The sequence below is a fragment of the Phalacrocorax aristotelis genome, chromosome 1, assembly GCF_949628215.1.
Source record: "Phalacrocorax aristotelis chromosome 1, bGulAri2.1, whole genome shotgun sequence".
NCBI lineage: Eukaryota > Metazoa > Chordata > Aves > Suliformes > Phalacrocoracidae > Phalacrocorax > Phalacrocorax aristotelis.
Genome location: NC_134276.1, coordinates 117,022,848 through 117,038,150, shown reverse-complemented (window position 1 = coordinate 117,038,150; position 15,303 = coordinate 117,022,848). Strand labels below are relative to the sequence as shown.

Here is a 15,303-nt window from a genome sequence, read left to right as displayed (position 1 = left end):
TACCTATTCCAGGGTCCTCTGCAGTAACCTGCAGCTTGGGCACTAACAGGAGACGCTGTATTTCTGCTCTTTTTTTCAGCACTCTCAGCGCAAGCTCAGTGCTGTCAGCTGTGGCCACACTTGGCAGACTGGCTCAGGGGTGGTGGTAGCACAACAGGTTTGCTACTATCAAGTGCTTTTCAGCCGCTCTCCTCCTTGTGCAGCCATTCACAGGCAAACCTTGATGCTGGAGAGAGGGAGCTCTGCATGACCTCCGGCGGGTCATGACAGCTGGCAGGGGTGGACTTGTGTTGGGGCATACGGAGGAGGCAAGACTGGATGCTGGGGGAAATGCAAGGCAGGCTGCCAGGATGGCACGTTGAAAAGAGGGCAGAAACAGGCAGGAGCTGGGTGAGAGTGAGCGGGCAAGAGGACGTGTCCTGCAGCATCCATCTCAGCTCTGATTTAGCTGTGGCCCTGCTCCCCTTCACACAGCAGTGACTCTCATCTAAGCTTACCCATGCTTTTGAGTGGAGTTCGGCTTGCAGAGTGCCCCCAGAAGCCCTGGTGCTTCCCACGGCAGGTGGGTGCGGGATGAGTGCAGACAGCTCAGCAGCATGATGGCTGGTAGTGGAGCCAGGGCTCCGGTGAACACCGTGCAAAGAGTTACTCATGTCCTAATCTGCAAACTGGTGTCCTTAAGCCTGAGCAGGATAACTGCCTTGGGAGGAACTTCTCTTCTGGTAACACACCTCCCTGTACATGCCGTCATGCCCTGGAGAGCACCTTCACAGCGTTCCCTACTTGCTTTTCTCTCCATGACTTCCAGGCCCAATCTGCTCGAGCCTGATGGGCTAAGCCATGCTTGTAGCCCTCTGGTCAGCACAGGTCAGCGGGGTCTGCGCCTTGGGGTGGTGTGTGAGCCCCAGCAGACCTGTGGCCCCATTGCGGGAGTCCCCAGTGCTCCACAGCACTCAGAACGAAATGCTCATCAGGCTTCTGAAATGAGCTGTGACCTGCTACCACCTTTGGCTGCCTCTTGAGAATGGTGTTTTCCCCTTTCTTCTACTTGCCTCCCCACTCCCCAAACCTGGTACCCGAGGAGCATCTTGCAGTGTAACTAAAACAGTTGTTTGTGCATCGCTGACCAAGTGCGAGAGCGGTGGTGCGAATCACAGAGCCTTCCTGCTGGCCTGGCCAGCTCAGGGCTCTTGCTTGTCCCTCCCAATGTCTGATCCTTCGGAAACTGAGCTTTCATTTAGCAAGCAGGTCTCCAGTCCTCCTGGTTAGGAAGCTGATACCAGCTGAATCTATGTCCATGCCAGGCTGATTTAAGAGAATGGCCTAAAGGCTGCCTGCAACCCAAAAGGTCTTACTGATTCCTCTAACCAGGTGGATCTTGGTTGGCTTTTTTAACAAAAAGCGCAGGAGGAATGCAGCATAGCGTGTCAGGTGTTACCACAGTTAAATGACAGCCTTTAACAGCACGCCACTGCCTCCTGATTTTTCTCCAGGAATGCATTTTGCAATAGCTTGCCCACATGGTGTAAAAGATGCTAACCCTCCAGCCAGGTTATGACCTGGAAATACGAAGTCACGGTTCGAGCTGGTGAAATGGTGCCTGTGCCAGCATGTAACCTGCTCCGGGAATGCCATGCCAAGTGCTTGCTTGAGGCGCAGCCTTCAGACAGGCTTCCCGGTGTTACCCCCGGGGAGCGGGCAGCTCCACATCTGGCAAGCCATGTGCCTGTCCCCTACTCAGGCATTACCTGGCTTGTCCCACAGAGCCAGGAAGGCTCCTAGAGCAATCAGCTCTCTGCTCTCTGTCTTGTGCTTAGCCAGAGAGCGACCGTGCTGCTGACCAGAGCTAGGGGGGCACACAGGCAACCAGTGGGGTGCACAGGGCTCTCAAATTGGCGGAAGGAGGATGGGCACACTTTCTTCACAGATACCCACTTTTTTCCCATAAGCTGTTGTGTGGAGGCTGGTGTAGCAGAGAGCTCTGCCTTCAAAACAGCTCAGCAGGAAAGTAACTCCAGCAAGATGATGATCAGGTTTAATTTATGTAAATAACGTAAGAAAAGTTATAAGAGCGCGTGGCTCTGGAAATTATTCAGAATGGTTTGAAATGAGAAATAAAAGTCTTACCGTGCAGACAGCATGAACCAGCAAGGTTAGTTGCTGCTGTCACCACTGGTTTGGGAGTTGGAGGGAAGGGGGAAAGGTGAAGCAAGGCAGGATCCAGCCGTGGTCTGCCAGAGGCTGTTGCCAGTGAGCAGGGGACAGGAGTCCCAGCGAGGAAGATGAGGGGAAGAGAGGGAGGTGGAGATGTGGCTACAGGGACAGAGGCAATGGCTTTACCAGGTACTTTCCCTGTCAGGGGCAGTAAATTCCCTGGGTAGTGAACGTTTGGTAAAAGCAAATGCTCCCATCCGGGCTGGATGTGGGAAAATTTCCTTCTCGTTTACTCCATCTCATGGCTTTTTTTCTTTCCCCTCTTCTGCGTTTGAGTTTTCTGCCATAAATAATCCTAGCAGTTGTCTTCACTGTAGCTCATTGCTTTCTGTAGCTGTGCCTGAATGAAACAGATGCAGCTTTAGGCAGCTCAGCTAATTTCGTCAAACCTTCCAGTGCTGTCAACGAAACTGAACTGCGATATGTTAATTATATTCCACTGGTACGCAGCGAAACCATGGGCATTAACAGGCTTGCTAACACTGCCTTGTCTGCAGAGCTGGAGAGAAGGTTTGCATTCTTCTTTCCACGTGATGTTTCTTGAGACAACAAAGTCTAGAAAGGCTTCTTTTGAAAAAAATCTATCTTCTGGTGGTAGAACCTCTTGCTAAAATTAAGATGCTTGCTAAAATCAAGCAAGGTTGAAGGGGGCTGCGGGGTTTGGTTTTTTTTCATCCTGATTTTAGCGGCTGTACTTCCTTTCCTCCAGTTAATCAACTGGAAAAGTAGCCAGCAGTTTTATTACCAAGCACCTTGACGTGGCTGTGTCCCAGGAGCGGGCGCTGGGCATGCTGCAATTGCATTGCTGCGCTCAGAGGAGCCACTTCCCTCCAAATGCAGAAACCCCTTTGTTTGGCCTGAGGGGGTCATTAAAACATGAAACGATATAAACAAAGGAGAAGAGAATTGGATTTCCTGACTTCTTTATGAGGGAAGATTAAAGGAACTAAATATGTTTAGCTTGGCCCCACTGGTGACGGAGGGGCAAAGACTGTGGTGCTGGGCTAAGGAGTGGCTGAAGGATGTGGGCAGGAGGGGGGTCACGAAGCATTCTGGGGGACACATGATGGAGGGGAGGTCCCCTGTGATGAAATGCCTCGACGGGAAGTGGATATGTTAAGCTGTGCTGCTCTGCTGTGTGATGGAAAACCCTGTGCCATTGAGCAGGAATTTAAGCACAGTGCTGGAGTGTGTGCTGCAGGTTGTGGTCTTTCCCAACCAAAGGTTTTGGGGATGATTCTCCCCTTTTTAGGGGCTAGATGTGAGCTAACAGGGCTTTGCTAATACTTAGCAACTAATTATAATTGTAAAAAGAAACTTCTCCCCCAGCTCTTCTTTGACACGTCTGGGCTTAGGCTCAGCGTTTTGGCATTGCTAACTCTTGGGCTGTGTTTCTCCATCCTGCTTTGCTGCAGTGATCCCTGACTCGTTGCGAGTGACGGCAGTCCCGCAGACACTCAACAAAGTGGAGCGCGACTCCCTGGAGCTGAAGTGCGAGGTGTCCAAGAGCACAGCCCAGCACAGCCATGTCTCCATCGCCTGGTACCGGCAGCGAGGCAGTGAGGCACCTGTGGAGGTCATCTCCCTCAGCCGAGACTTTGTCCTGCGGGCTGGCAGTGCCTATGCTCAGCGGCAAGCCACGGGGGATGTTCGTTTGGACAAAGTTGGGGAGACCACCTCAAAGCTCACCATCTACAACCTCCACCCATCAGATCAGGGCGAGTTTTACTGCGAGGCGGCAGAGTGGATCCAGGACCCAGACAAGTCTTGGTACGCCATGACCCGCAAGCGTTCCCAGGGTGCCATCATCAACGTGCAAGCCACCGGTCAGTGTCTCCTCTGCCTTTTCTTCCTTGGCTGGGTGGTGGGAGGAGGTGGAAAACAGGGCTGCACCTTGTTAAGTGGCTGGAGCTTGGCTTCCCCCTTTGCTGCGTGCCCCACTTGGGAGGCTGCTGGCAGGGTGAAGGAGAGCAAAGGAGGGCGCAAGCGCTGCCGGTGGGCAGGGCAGGTGTCAGCAAAGACCAACCAGGGGACACTGGGTCAGCAAGGGAGCTTGGGTGGCATGGCTCCCAACGTGGCTAGTGAGCTGGGGCTGACAATGGAGCTGAAACATACATCTTAAGCACTTGGTGCTAGCACAGGCAATGAAAATATTGGTAAGTGAGGAGATAGAGTGACACAGCAGAAAATAAAATGAAAACTTTCAGCGTGCACTTCTGTATTGCGCAAGGTCCATTTGCAACTCAAAATCCTTCTCACAGCCCACAGCACGGGTTCCTGCTAAAGATCTAAAGACCCAGCTGAGCTCTTTCTTCCTCTCTCATACCCACAAAGGCCCTGCCTCTCCACCCCAGCTGAGCAGGGTGCAAGTAGGACTAGGCTCCAGCTTGCATCCCACAGTGCCACTGGGTGCCTGCCGGTGTTGCAGCAGAGCTGCTCCCAGGAGTAACAGCTGGGGAAGAGCCTTATGGCTGGGGGGAGGCGTTGCAGCTCTTGCATGCTGGGCAGCAAGCTGCCTACCCTGCAGTACAGCCCATCAGGGCTCTCACAGCAAAAGCAAGCCCCGTGCCCCTCCACCTGCGGATGCACGTGTCTGAGGCGTGTTGAATACACAGAGAGTGGCAAGTTGTACATACCTCGCATGAGGTGGCCTGGCTGTCCCGGTGGGCTTTGCCACGCTGATGTGAGTTGGTCTGTCTCTCCCCAGATAAGGAGTTCAGTGTCCGACTGGAGACAGAGAAACGGACGTACATTGTGGGTGAGCCGGTGGAGTTTCGGTGCATCCTGGAGGCACAGAATGTCCCTGACCGCTACTTCTCCATCTCCTGGGCCTTCAACAGCTCCCTTATTGCCAGCCTGGGGCCCAACGCCGTGCCAGTGCTCAACAACGAGTTTGCCCAGCGCGAGGCCCTGGGCCAGCTCAAGGTAGCCAAAGAAAGTGACAATGTTTTTGTGCTCAAGATCTACCGCCTCCGCCTTGAGGACAGCGGCAAGTACAACTGCCGGGTGACTGAGCGGGAGAAGACTGTGATGGGGGACTTCATTGACAAGGAGAGCAAGCGGCCGAAGAACATCCCCATCACTGTCCTGCCGCTCAGTAAGTAGAGACTTGCCCATCACCTCCGGGGGCCATTGCTGTACTGGGCAGCCAGCTGGTGAGGCTGTGATGTGTCCAGACTTTGGCAGTGGGGAAGAGGGAGGATAAGAGTTTGCATGCTGTGGAGGCTTGAAATCGTAACTGGCATGACTCTTTTTTTGGTGGGAAGGGGATGATAGAGAAGGAAGGATATGTGTCAGGTTTGCAGGTCGGGAAACAAGCTCCCACCTTGGTAATGGCCCCAGGCTGGCAGTTTTGGCCTTGAGCTGCAGGTGTGTGTGACAGCCTCTGACTTGCTCCTCACACCTCTCTCCTCGCCTTGCTCTGAAGGGAGCTGGGTGCTCTGGAGTACTCAGCAGGCATAATGGGGAGACCGGCTTGTCCCTGGTTTATCCTAAGAGTTGCTAGGTTTTCCTTCAGGCGGTTCAGTGGCTGTTGTTCAGCTGTCTTGCAAGACAGCTATACTGGGAGAAACCAGGGTTCACGTGCTCCTCTAGCCCTGGTTTGCTCTTCAGCATGAAGCTCTGTCATAGTCACTGTGTGTCTGCCAACCTTGGTGAAAACAACCCAGCTGGAGGCTGGACTGATTGCCTTTTATGTTTGTCAGACAAACGTGATAAATACAGAAATAATGGGGTGAGAGAAGAGGGACCACTGACTCATTCCTTGTTTTGCTCTCTGAAACTCAGGTAGCTGTGGCACCATGAACCATGCACGTGTTGCCCAGGCTACCCTGGCAGCGGGCTTTGACCAAGCAGAGGGTAGCTGCAATACGATTTGTGCAATGTTTGTTTCCTATCTCTGAGGTTTGTAGGGAAATGCAGCCCTTTCCTCTAGCTTTTTTCCCCCTCCTCATTTCTCTGAAATAAATTCTATTTCTTTTCTCTCCTACCAATATTTGGTCTCATTTGTTTGGCTTTGAAAATTACTCTAGCTAGAAATTTCGTACTGGACAAATATCTAAAATGTAGAACTTCTAGGCACAGCCACCTTTCAAACAGATTTCATTCTTGCCATTTGATAAATCATCAGCTCTAGGAACAAATGTGATGATTTTTCAAGGGTGCTAAGTGTCCATAGCTCTGATGGAAGACAGCAGGAGTAACCAGCACTCGGTATCTCTGAAAAACCAGCCGTAAAGCCTTACAACTCTGGGAAGCACAGGATACCAGGTGGTTTTTTGGTGTTACCAGGCATTGATAGCTATGTCCAGTGTCACTAGTGATGGGAGTTTGGGAGACCTTCTCCCAAAACGTGTCCTAGGAATGGATGTGGCAAGATGGTGATCAGGATGACGTGAATTGAAAAGCCCAGAGAGCTGGAAGCTTTTTTTGGCAGAGCCAGTTGCATGCAGTGCATGTTGTAGCAACACATATTCCCTCAAATTTTGCTGAAATCCCATCCCGGACCTGCGACCAGAAGATGTGGCAATATCTCGTGAGCCATAGGCGGAGAGATTTCTCCCAGCTTTGGCCTACACCTGCTTTGAGTGTGCAAGTCACCAGGAGCAGCTCGCTGCCCACAAGCTGTTTTTGTATGTGGTCACGCATGAGGTTAAGTTGTGCGTGGGCAGTTTCCTGCACCTGGTAGAAAGCCTCTCTGGCCGGCAGCGTCCTTCTTGCAGACCAAGAAGTGGCGAGTGTGTATCATCTCCCCTGTGTGTATGCATTTCTCTCCCTAGAGACCAGCATCTCCTTGGAGATTATCAACAACGCCAGCAATGTCTTGGAGGGGGAGAGCCTGCGCTTTGGCTGCAACGTGCGCTCAGGCTTCGGGCCCCAAAGTCGCCTCTCCGTCACCTGGCAGCTGGTGGACAAGCTGAACCGGCGCAGCGAAATTGTGCGTCTGGATCGGGAGGGCACCCTGCAGCCGGGCCCCTCGTACGCTGAGCGCAGCAGCTATGGGGGCATCCAGGTGGAGCAGGTCCGGCCTGGCTCCTTCACCCTGGAGATCTTCAACAGTGTCAAGGCGGATGAGGGCCACTACGAGTGCCGGGTGGCTGAGTGGACACGGACACTGGATGGGGAGTGGCAGATGGTTGGGGAGCGGCATGCGGGCACCCCAGTGTCCATCACAGCTCTGGGTGAGTATTCAAGGCGTGGAGGCCATGGGACTGCGCTCCCCATGTGTCCAGCCCCTCCTGGGAGGTCACCTGCAAATAACCAGGTCTGCTCTTGGCATTCCTGCCCTTGCTTGCCGGAAAAATTGAGGTACCCGGCATCCCGCCCGCAGCTCCTGGTGGGTTGGTGCAAAACACGTGCATGCCCTGTTGTGTGTGGGGGCAAAGTCTGAGGGGTGGCTGCGGCAAGAGCAAAGCAGGGGCTGGCTAAGGAGAGTGGTAGTGGTTCCAGCATCCTTCTGAGGAGAGAGGCTGCCAGTCCCATGACATGTACCCCCAGCATTGGAGCTGGCCTATGGGCAGTGCAGTTGTGGTGCTCTGTCAGCAGCTAGTGGGCATCGAAGCCTCGTTGCCTGCCCTTGGTATACCTTACCACCGCTTGCCAGACCAGGGGAGCAAAACACTGGACATCTGTTGGCCCAGCCACTGGAAATGGCAAGCACCCCTGACAGCATCAGAAGCCTGCAGAAGACATGGGTCATGAATGGTCCTCACTGCCTTTACAAGGGGGCACTGAGCTGCTGGCCTGGAACCACAACATTGTCCATGACCAAGCCGAACTAGGACCTGGGATTATTGCAGCTGGGACTCTGCTCTGCCAAAGAGCTCCTCCATTTCAAATGCAGTGAAACCATCAGTTTAAGAGAGAGCTTGTAGGGCATTAGGGGTTTTGCATGGATCGTGAATTACTTTGGTCCCACTCAGGCCTTGCTATATTAAGTCCTGGACTATTTCCCAAAGTGCTCTGCAAGAGACTGAGGAAGGGATGACAGCTTCTATGAGGCCACTGACTTGCAGAATGCCAGGGCTATAAACAATCAGGGAGCTCTTTTGAAAGGTTGAGATAGGAATTTTGGGGTGTTTTGATTTTTTTTTTTTTTTGTTCTCTGCGGTATTGATCTTAAGCTTTGGCAAGATGTGTGAGAGACCAGACTTCACAGCTGTATCGTATTCTGATTAAAATCTCACTTTTTTTCCTCCTTTCCTCCCCTTCACTTTTGACCTTTTCTCAGAGGCTGTTCTGTCTGGGGCTGGAAATCCTTGCTATGTAGCTTCCAAAAGCAGGTAGGGATGTTTGTAAAGAGCTAAAGGAGGATTCTCATTTGGTTTCAATAGTGTCTTCCTCATGAGATCAGCAGCATTTGGCCTGCTGTAAATCCATGTATCAGTCCTTCTCTTTACCCTGCCACTTGTAGAAGTGTTGAGATTAAATATTGAGATTTTAAAATGTATCACTTTTACTCTTGTTAAAATTTAAGATGCGTGGAATTGCCCAGCAGTTCCAGAAGATGTGATGGAAAGGTAGTTGTCCCTCCTCCTCTTCTTGTCCCAGAGAAACTGCCAGCTGTTGAGCACGTTCTGTCAAGTCCTAAGAAATTCCTAGGTCCTCTTCCTATAACTAGCAAAGCTGAAGTAGCTCATGAAAATTTAGTGAAGAAAATACTAAGTATTGTGTTGCTGCTGCTGCATCTGATATTTTTTGTTCAGTGTGATGTTGTGAAGTGTCCTGAGAAACTCAAAGAGAAGGTGCTAAGAAAGAGCAAGAGAGGTTGATGGCTACGGAAATTGCTAGTGAAAAAAAAAAAAGCAGTAAATTTAGTGACACTCACATTTCAAGTTAAGGTCTAATCATTTGCCAGTCTGCCAGGGTACGAAACTCTTTAGCTGAACTAGCACAGATGATGTTCAAGCCCATAAATCTATCTCCAGGGTGGTTCAGAAGCAATAGCCAGAAGAAAGATGTGCTGTCAGATGAGACCAGATGTCCCTGAACTTCTGAGGATCTCAAGTGCCTGGCAGGGACTTCAGTCCCTGGCTGGCTGGGGAAGGAAGGGGGCAGGCAGGGTGAGGGTGGGGGGCTGCTGTATCCTTGTAGGGAGTTCTTGCAGAAAATCTGCCCACTTTTATGCATGGCTTCTCTCCTTTTGTACCAAGTCCCAAAGGCAGAAGGGCCTTTCTGTGTTAACCTAAGTGCCATGAGCATGTTGGTTGAGGACCTGAGGAAACACACCTGGCTTTTGAATGACAGTCAAGAGAAGTCCCTTCATGAAGCTTCCATGCCCAGGCCAACTGGAGATTAAACTCTATGAAGTCAGCTGGTCCTGGTGAAATTTAGTTGGCTTTCTAGGGCCATCACTGGCTCAGCAGTGCTCCAAGCTGAGCCCAGTAACACACCTGTCAGGGCAGGAGGGCTGCTGCAGGGTCTGAAGGTAAGATCTTATGTGGGTATGAGATGCAGCAGTCCTGCAGGAGAGACAGCTTGAGTCTCGCTCTTTTCTCCTGGGTAGTCACTGAACATATTGCAAGAGGCTTTAATCCCAAAGACTGACCAGTTTTCTCAGTACTGGAGAACAGCGCTCTACATATCCTGGACCTCTGGCATGGTGGTGCCATGGGGCTGCAGAGGCGCTTGCTGGAAGTGTGCAGATACAGCAGTGTCCATGCTGCAGCCCTTCAGGTCTGGCCCGTGGCAGCAGCTCTGTGGATTGTGATGAGCTCCTGGCTCATCTCTCGACTGGTGGCGGGCTGAAGCTCTGTACTGATTCAGAAGATATTCCTGTTTCTGCTGGGCACTTGTCAGGCGTCGGGCTCTCCCCTGCAGCAGTGGCGTGCCGGGTGCCAGGATGGTCAGCACTGCAGGGGGAAGGAGGAGAGCTGCCAGCTGGCATGGGACACACTGCGGAGCCTCCTGGGAAGGAAGCGCTTCTTGTGGATGTTGCTAGTGGAAAACAAGGTTCCTGCTAAATCTGCTGGCTGCACTGAAGCGATTGGAAGAGGAGAAGAAAATATTTTGTCTCTGCAACTTGGAATAACTGAGCAATGGAAATGCCCTGACTCAAAATGTAAGCCAGTTGACTGGGAATATGTTATTTTCAAATTGCTAATACACTGCTGGTTTTAAACTCCCCCAAACCACCAAAAGTGCTGGGGGTAGATGAATCAAAATGTATTGACCGCTTTGTGGAGTGGTGCACGTGTGAGGATAACTGCATAAAGCCATCCTAGAGCTATGATCTGGAACAAAACAAAAGTGGTGCTGTGTGAAGAACAGGAGCAACCAGCTTTTCTCTTTCAGTTGCCTCCATCCTGGGGTTTCGTAACCATTACCACCTCTCTGATGCATGAATGAAGGCTGCTACTTCTCACTTTCCTCATCTTTCCTTCAGCTGCAGCAACCAGCTGCAGACCTGGGGTGGGGGATGGGGTGGGGACCCTTTGCCCAAGAGGGGGATGAGATTCATGGGGTCTGCGAGCAGTCAGGCTGGTGCTGGGTAGCTGCTCTGCCTGGTGTGGCTGCCTTGCCACTGCACTGCTGCATTTCTGTACAGGGTGTTGGCAGCGTGCAGAAGCTGGCTGCTCACCCTCTGGGTCTCAGGATCTCACTCTTCTGGGCAGAAATAGAGTGCAATCCTGCTGCTGCTGCAGCCTGTGCTAATGCAGGCAGTCACCACTACGCAGGCACTTAAGTGTGTTTTTGCCACTGCTTTTCATGCCACTTTGCAATTGCAAACAAGGAGCCAACACAACACGAGTAGCTGATTATTCCAGGCCCATGACTGGATGACCATGCCCTAGCTTTTGCATGCTAACAGCAGGGCCTCGTTAGGCAGGTGTCTCTCAAAGCACTTTTCTCTCTTCCTACAGAGGCTGGCTTTGCTGTCACAGCTATCTCCCGCACCCCTGGGGTGACCTACAATGAGTCCTTCGACCTCCAGTGCATCATCAAGCCCCACTACCCGTCATGGGTACCGGTGTCGGTGACGTGGCGATTCCAGCCGGCAGGCAGCACCGAGTTTCACGACCTGGTCACCTTCACGCGCGATGGTGGGGTCCAGTGGGGCGACAGGTACACGGGTTTCCGGACCCGCACTGCCATCGAGAAGGCTGAGTCCAGCAACAATGTGCGCCTGAGCATCAGCAGGGCGAGTGACACAGAGGCTGGCAAGTACCAGTGCGTGGCCGAGCTCTGGAGGAAGAACTACAACAGCAGCTGGACACGGCTGGCAGACAGGACCTCCAACCTGCTGGAAATCAGGGTCCTGCGGCCAGGTGAGTGCCAAGAGCGCGCAAGAGGAGTGGGGGGGTGCATTGCAGTGATGGGGTATGTACCAGTGCTGCAGTGGTCTCTCCAGAGCAAGGACTGCTCTGGTGGCTGTGACTGACGTCTTGTACTTGCACATGGTGCAGGTGGGACTGCTCGGCTCTTTGGCTGCAGATATGTTGGAGGTCCCTTATCATCTCTGGACAACTGGGTCCTCTCTTTGCTCTTTGTGCGCTGTTCATGGGATTTTCTTCTGGGAGGTGAGAGGAGGTAGCTGCAGCTCGGTCTGGTCTCTGAGCTGTTCTTGTGAGACGGAGGTGGCTTTCAGGTTGCGACCTCTATTTATCAGAGCAGACTAACATGGGGAAGAGAGGGCTGGGACAGGGCAAACAGGATCAAAGAAGAGAGATTTGCTCCCGCCAAAACCTGCACACGCACACACGCTGTAGGTGAAATGCTGCAGCTCTTGTCTAGTAACTGGCTGCCTCTGTCACTCTGCTGGAAGCATCTTCAAAAGCAGCTAGTGATCAAAGTATTTGACTTTCATCCCTGCCAGAAACTGAGCCCTTTCCAGATGGAAGTCACCAAGGCTATGGGTGCCCACCAGGGTGTGCAACAGCTAGACAAAAGACACCTGCCTTGGCAGGGAGAATCAGAAAACCTACATGGTGCTTATGCTCCATGTACAACCAGTGGAGAGAGTTAGGTGCCTCCTGTAGGCCTTATCACTGATATTCTGGTGGTACCTTCTATGGTCCTTGAAGGGTGCAAAGATGCATGGTCAGGGCAGCTCTGGGCCATCGCTGAGCTGAATGGTTTATTGCTGTCTCGGCTGTAGGGCTGCTGTTGATGTTTAGAGTGAGGCTTTTTGCACCTTTAAGACTCTTGGCTCAGGTCCGAGCAGCATGGTCAGTCCTCCCTTTGTATTCCTGTGCAGAGGGACTCCTTCCTAGGGTTTGTCTTCTGGCTTGAGCTTTGTGTTTTTCCCCTCAGTGGCCATTTTCATACTCTTCTCCAACCTCCCCAACCCTTAGCATGTCGTTGGAAAAGTCAGGGCATGCTGTGAGCTCCAGGCGCCCCATGAGCTCTCCATCCTCTCTCTTCCCTCCTTCCTTCCTTGCCTTCATCTCCAGGTTAATCTTCTCCATTTATCTTGATTATCCTGCCTTGGAATACATGTTTTACTCTTCGCAAGGTCAGGTTGGTGATGTTCATCGTTTTAGCTTATTTCCCTAGGAAACAGCATTGACTAGCTATGGTCCCTGGAGTAATATGCTGCTTCACAGCACATCTCTGTGCATGCATATGTGTGTGAGACAGGGAGAAAGAGAAATCCTTCATAAAAGCATGCAGAGGAGAGCCTCTGTGTCACAGCCCAGGGTGGCCAGGAGGACGTTTAAAGGACATTTAAACTATGCTCTAGCAGCCAGTTCTTCTTTACTGGAGCAGTAACCATCAAGTAATGCCTTAACAGAATGAGTCTCTGGCCTCTGTGGTTTTTAACTCTTCGTATTTCCCTCCTGCTCAGCAAACTATGGCTACACAAATCTTAGCTGTCAGTCCAATGAGCGTTGCGTAATGTTTTGGGTTTATGAGCCACAAGAGGATGGAAGTGAAGAGCAGGGCTCCTCAGAGTGTCCCCAGCATCATGGTTTTGCTCCCTCTGTGTTTTGTTTCCATGTCCCAGGCAGTCCCTGAGAGTGGGTGGTTGATGTCCTCCATGAATGCTATGCCAGCAGTCGTACCAGCAACTGCTGTGGTTCTCTCTGGTTTTGCAGGGTGCAGAGGGTCATGTGATGTCATTGCTGGGTCATTGGCTGGATAATCTCCAGAGAGAAGCCAGGATGATGTGGGAGGTACCTTCCTTGGTCACCTTGGAATGAACATCCTAGTGACCGCACAGTCAGACCTGTGCTGATGAAGCAGATTCTGGTTTTCAGATTAATATCTGGGGGTCCCTCAAAAGGGGTCATTCAGGACCACTGGACGACTGAACTCCTGAGAGCTCTGCCAGTCTGTCTGTGGCTCTGTAGTCACCTTAATATGACATAACTTCAGGCTCCAGCTGGATATCTTAGTCCTAGCTTTCTCCTTTCCCATGACCACTGGCTCCTGCCTTGACCCATATGCCAGTGAGTTTGGGGTGAACCGTGTCCACTACCAATCTACTAAAGGACACTGTAAAGAAGGCTTGTGTGGACGTCTTTTGGGAAATTGAGCCAGCATGTGTTTCTGGATTGTAAGTTAATGCCAGGGTTCTAGTTTCCTCTTAAGCCCTTGCTCCCTGTTTGTCAGCGACCTTTCTATTTGACAGGTTCCAGGTGCAGGCAATTGATATATGTCAGCCTTTAAAGTGTGTTCAGGTGAGAAAGGCAAAATAATGGCTTCTTGATTGCTTCACTAATCTCTTTGCTTTGTGAAATCCCACATCCTCAAGGGGTAGAGTGCTGGAGCTTCTCCTGGTGTATCAGTTTGCTGTTTCAGTGCTAGCCTGTCTGTCCTCTTGCAGTCGGTAGTGTTTGTACTGAGTGGTACTCAGTACCACTGAGTGTCAGTACTCAGTACTGACATCCGTACTGAGTGGTAGCTGCAGAGGTGGTACTGTGGGTTTTGAATTGCGTGTATTAATGTGGCTGCAAAGTAATTTCACCTGTGGCTATCTTGTGGCCAACAGGTAATGTTGAGGAAAAGCCAGCAGCTTGAAACACTCCCGTCCTTTCCTACTCCTGGGAAGAAATGAACAGTGTTTGAGAAGCGGAACACACAGCTCCTGAAGGAGGGGGTGAATAAGGCAGGCAATGGCAGCATTAACACAGCTCTGAAGTGAAGATCTGTAGGTGGCATGGCAGAAGTGCCCTGCATGGCATCTGGAGCCAGATTTAGCCTTTGAGTGTGAGGTTCCTGGCCCCATGGGCATGAAGGAGTTATAAAGACTGGCAGTGTGAGGAAAGGCCCTGTGAAGGATGCTGGCTGTACATGTGAGAGCTTACAGAGAATTTAGGTTTCACGAGAGTATGTTGTCTATCACTTGATGGTTTGTGAAAACACAGCAGCAGGAGAATCTGAAGCTCCAGTGTTTCTGCCTTTCATGGCCTGCTCCTCGCTGTCATGCAAGCCGGCACGAGTTGGGTTTGCGACACAGGGGGAGGGCTGTGTACAGGTACAGGTACACCGCCCCAGGTAGCTCATGTGTGCTTTGCAGGGAGAGGGGCCTGCACTGCTGTAGGGTGAGTGCTGGGTTTTAACTTCTGCAGGCTGGGGTAGAAATCCAGGCTGGCATGAGAGTCTGTTGGGCAGGATTGTGGATCAGACTGGGGAGAGGCTAGGTTGCCTGTGGCTGTTTTTGTGTCCTTACAACGCTATGCTCTCCTTTTGACTTCGATCTCTCAAGTTGCCCGTTGTTTCTTTCTCCGTGAGCTTGTGTTGCTGCAGTGAGGGAGGAACGATAAAAGTACTGCTTGATTCACGACAGCTGCTTCCCCCAAGCCAAAGCTGGAGGGAGACCACGCAGAGGAGTGCGGGCTGAGCTTGGAGCAAGCCCCAAGTGCAGGGGTGGAGATTTCTTCCCACCTTCAGCCTTGTGTTTGGGGCTCCCCTTCTGGCCTGCCTCTGAATCCCCAGTTCTTTCATTCCCAAAAGCTGAGGCTTGTCCTTAGAGCTCACCACCCCTTTCCCTTCTAGAGAGATTGCCTTGTCCTTTACACACTTTCCCCATTCCGGGCGAAGAAGAGCATCCTCCATGCAAGCTTTACTGGGCTGATCAGCAAGAGGACAGTCAGAACAGATGTGTGCTGTCCTGGGAGGGGACAGCTGTGGTGACTCCCTGGCCCT

General features: G+C 51.8%; 1 protein-coding gene across 3 annotated transcripts in view; it reads left to right on the top strand.

Annotated features, from left to right (window-relative positions):
* The window catches only part of IGSF3 (immunoglobulin superfamily member 3), a 100,793-nt gene that overhangs the window by 59,190 nt on the left and 26,300 nt on the right, over positions 1-15,303 (top strand). For 2 of the 3 annotated variants that reach the window (XM_075102825.1, XM_075102835.1), the window contains exons 3-6: positions 3,630-4,040; positions 4,922-5,311; positions 6,993-7,394; positions 11,076-11,480. In XM_075102825.1, coding sequence (XP_074958926.1) covers positions 3,630-4,040; positions 4,922-5,311; positions 6,993-7,394; positions 11,076-11,480 — 1,608 coding nt within the window. The remainder of the gene's footprint in view (positions 1-3,629; positions 4,041-4,921; positions 5,312-6,992; positions 7,395-11,075; positions 11,481-15,303) is intronic. The other variant, XM_075102844.1, reaches the window with a different exon arrangement.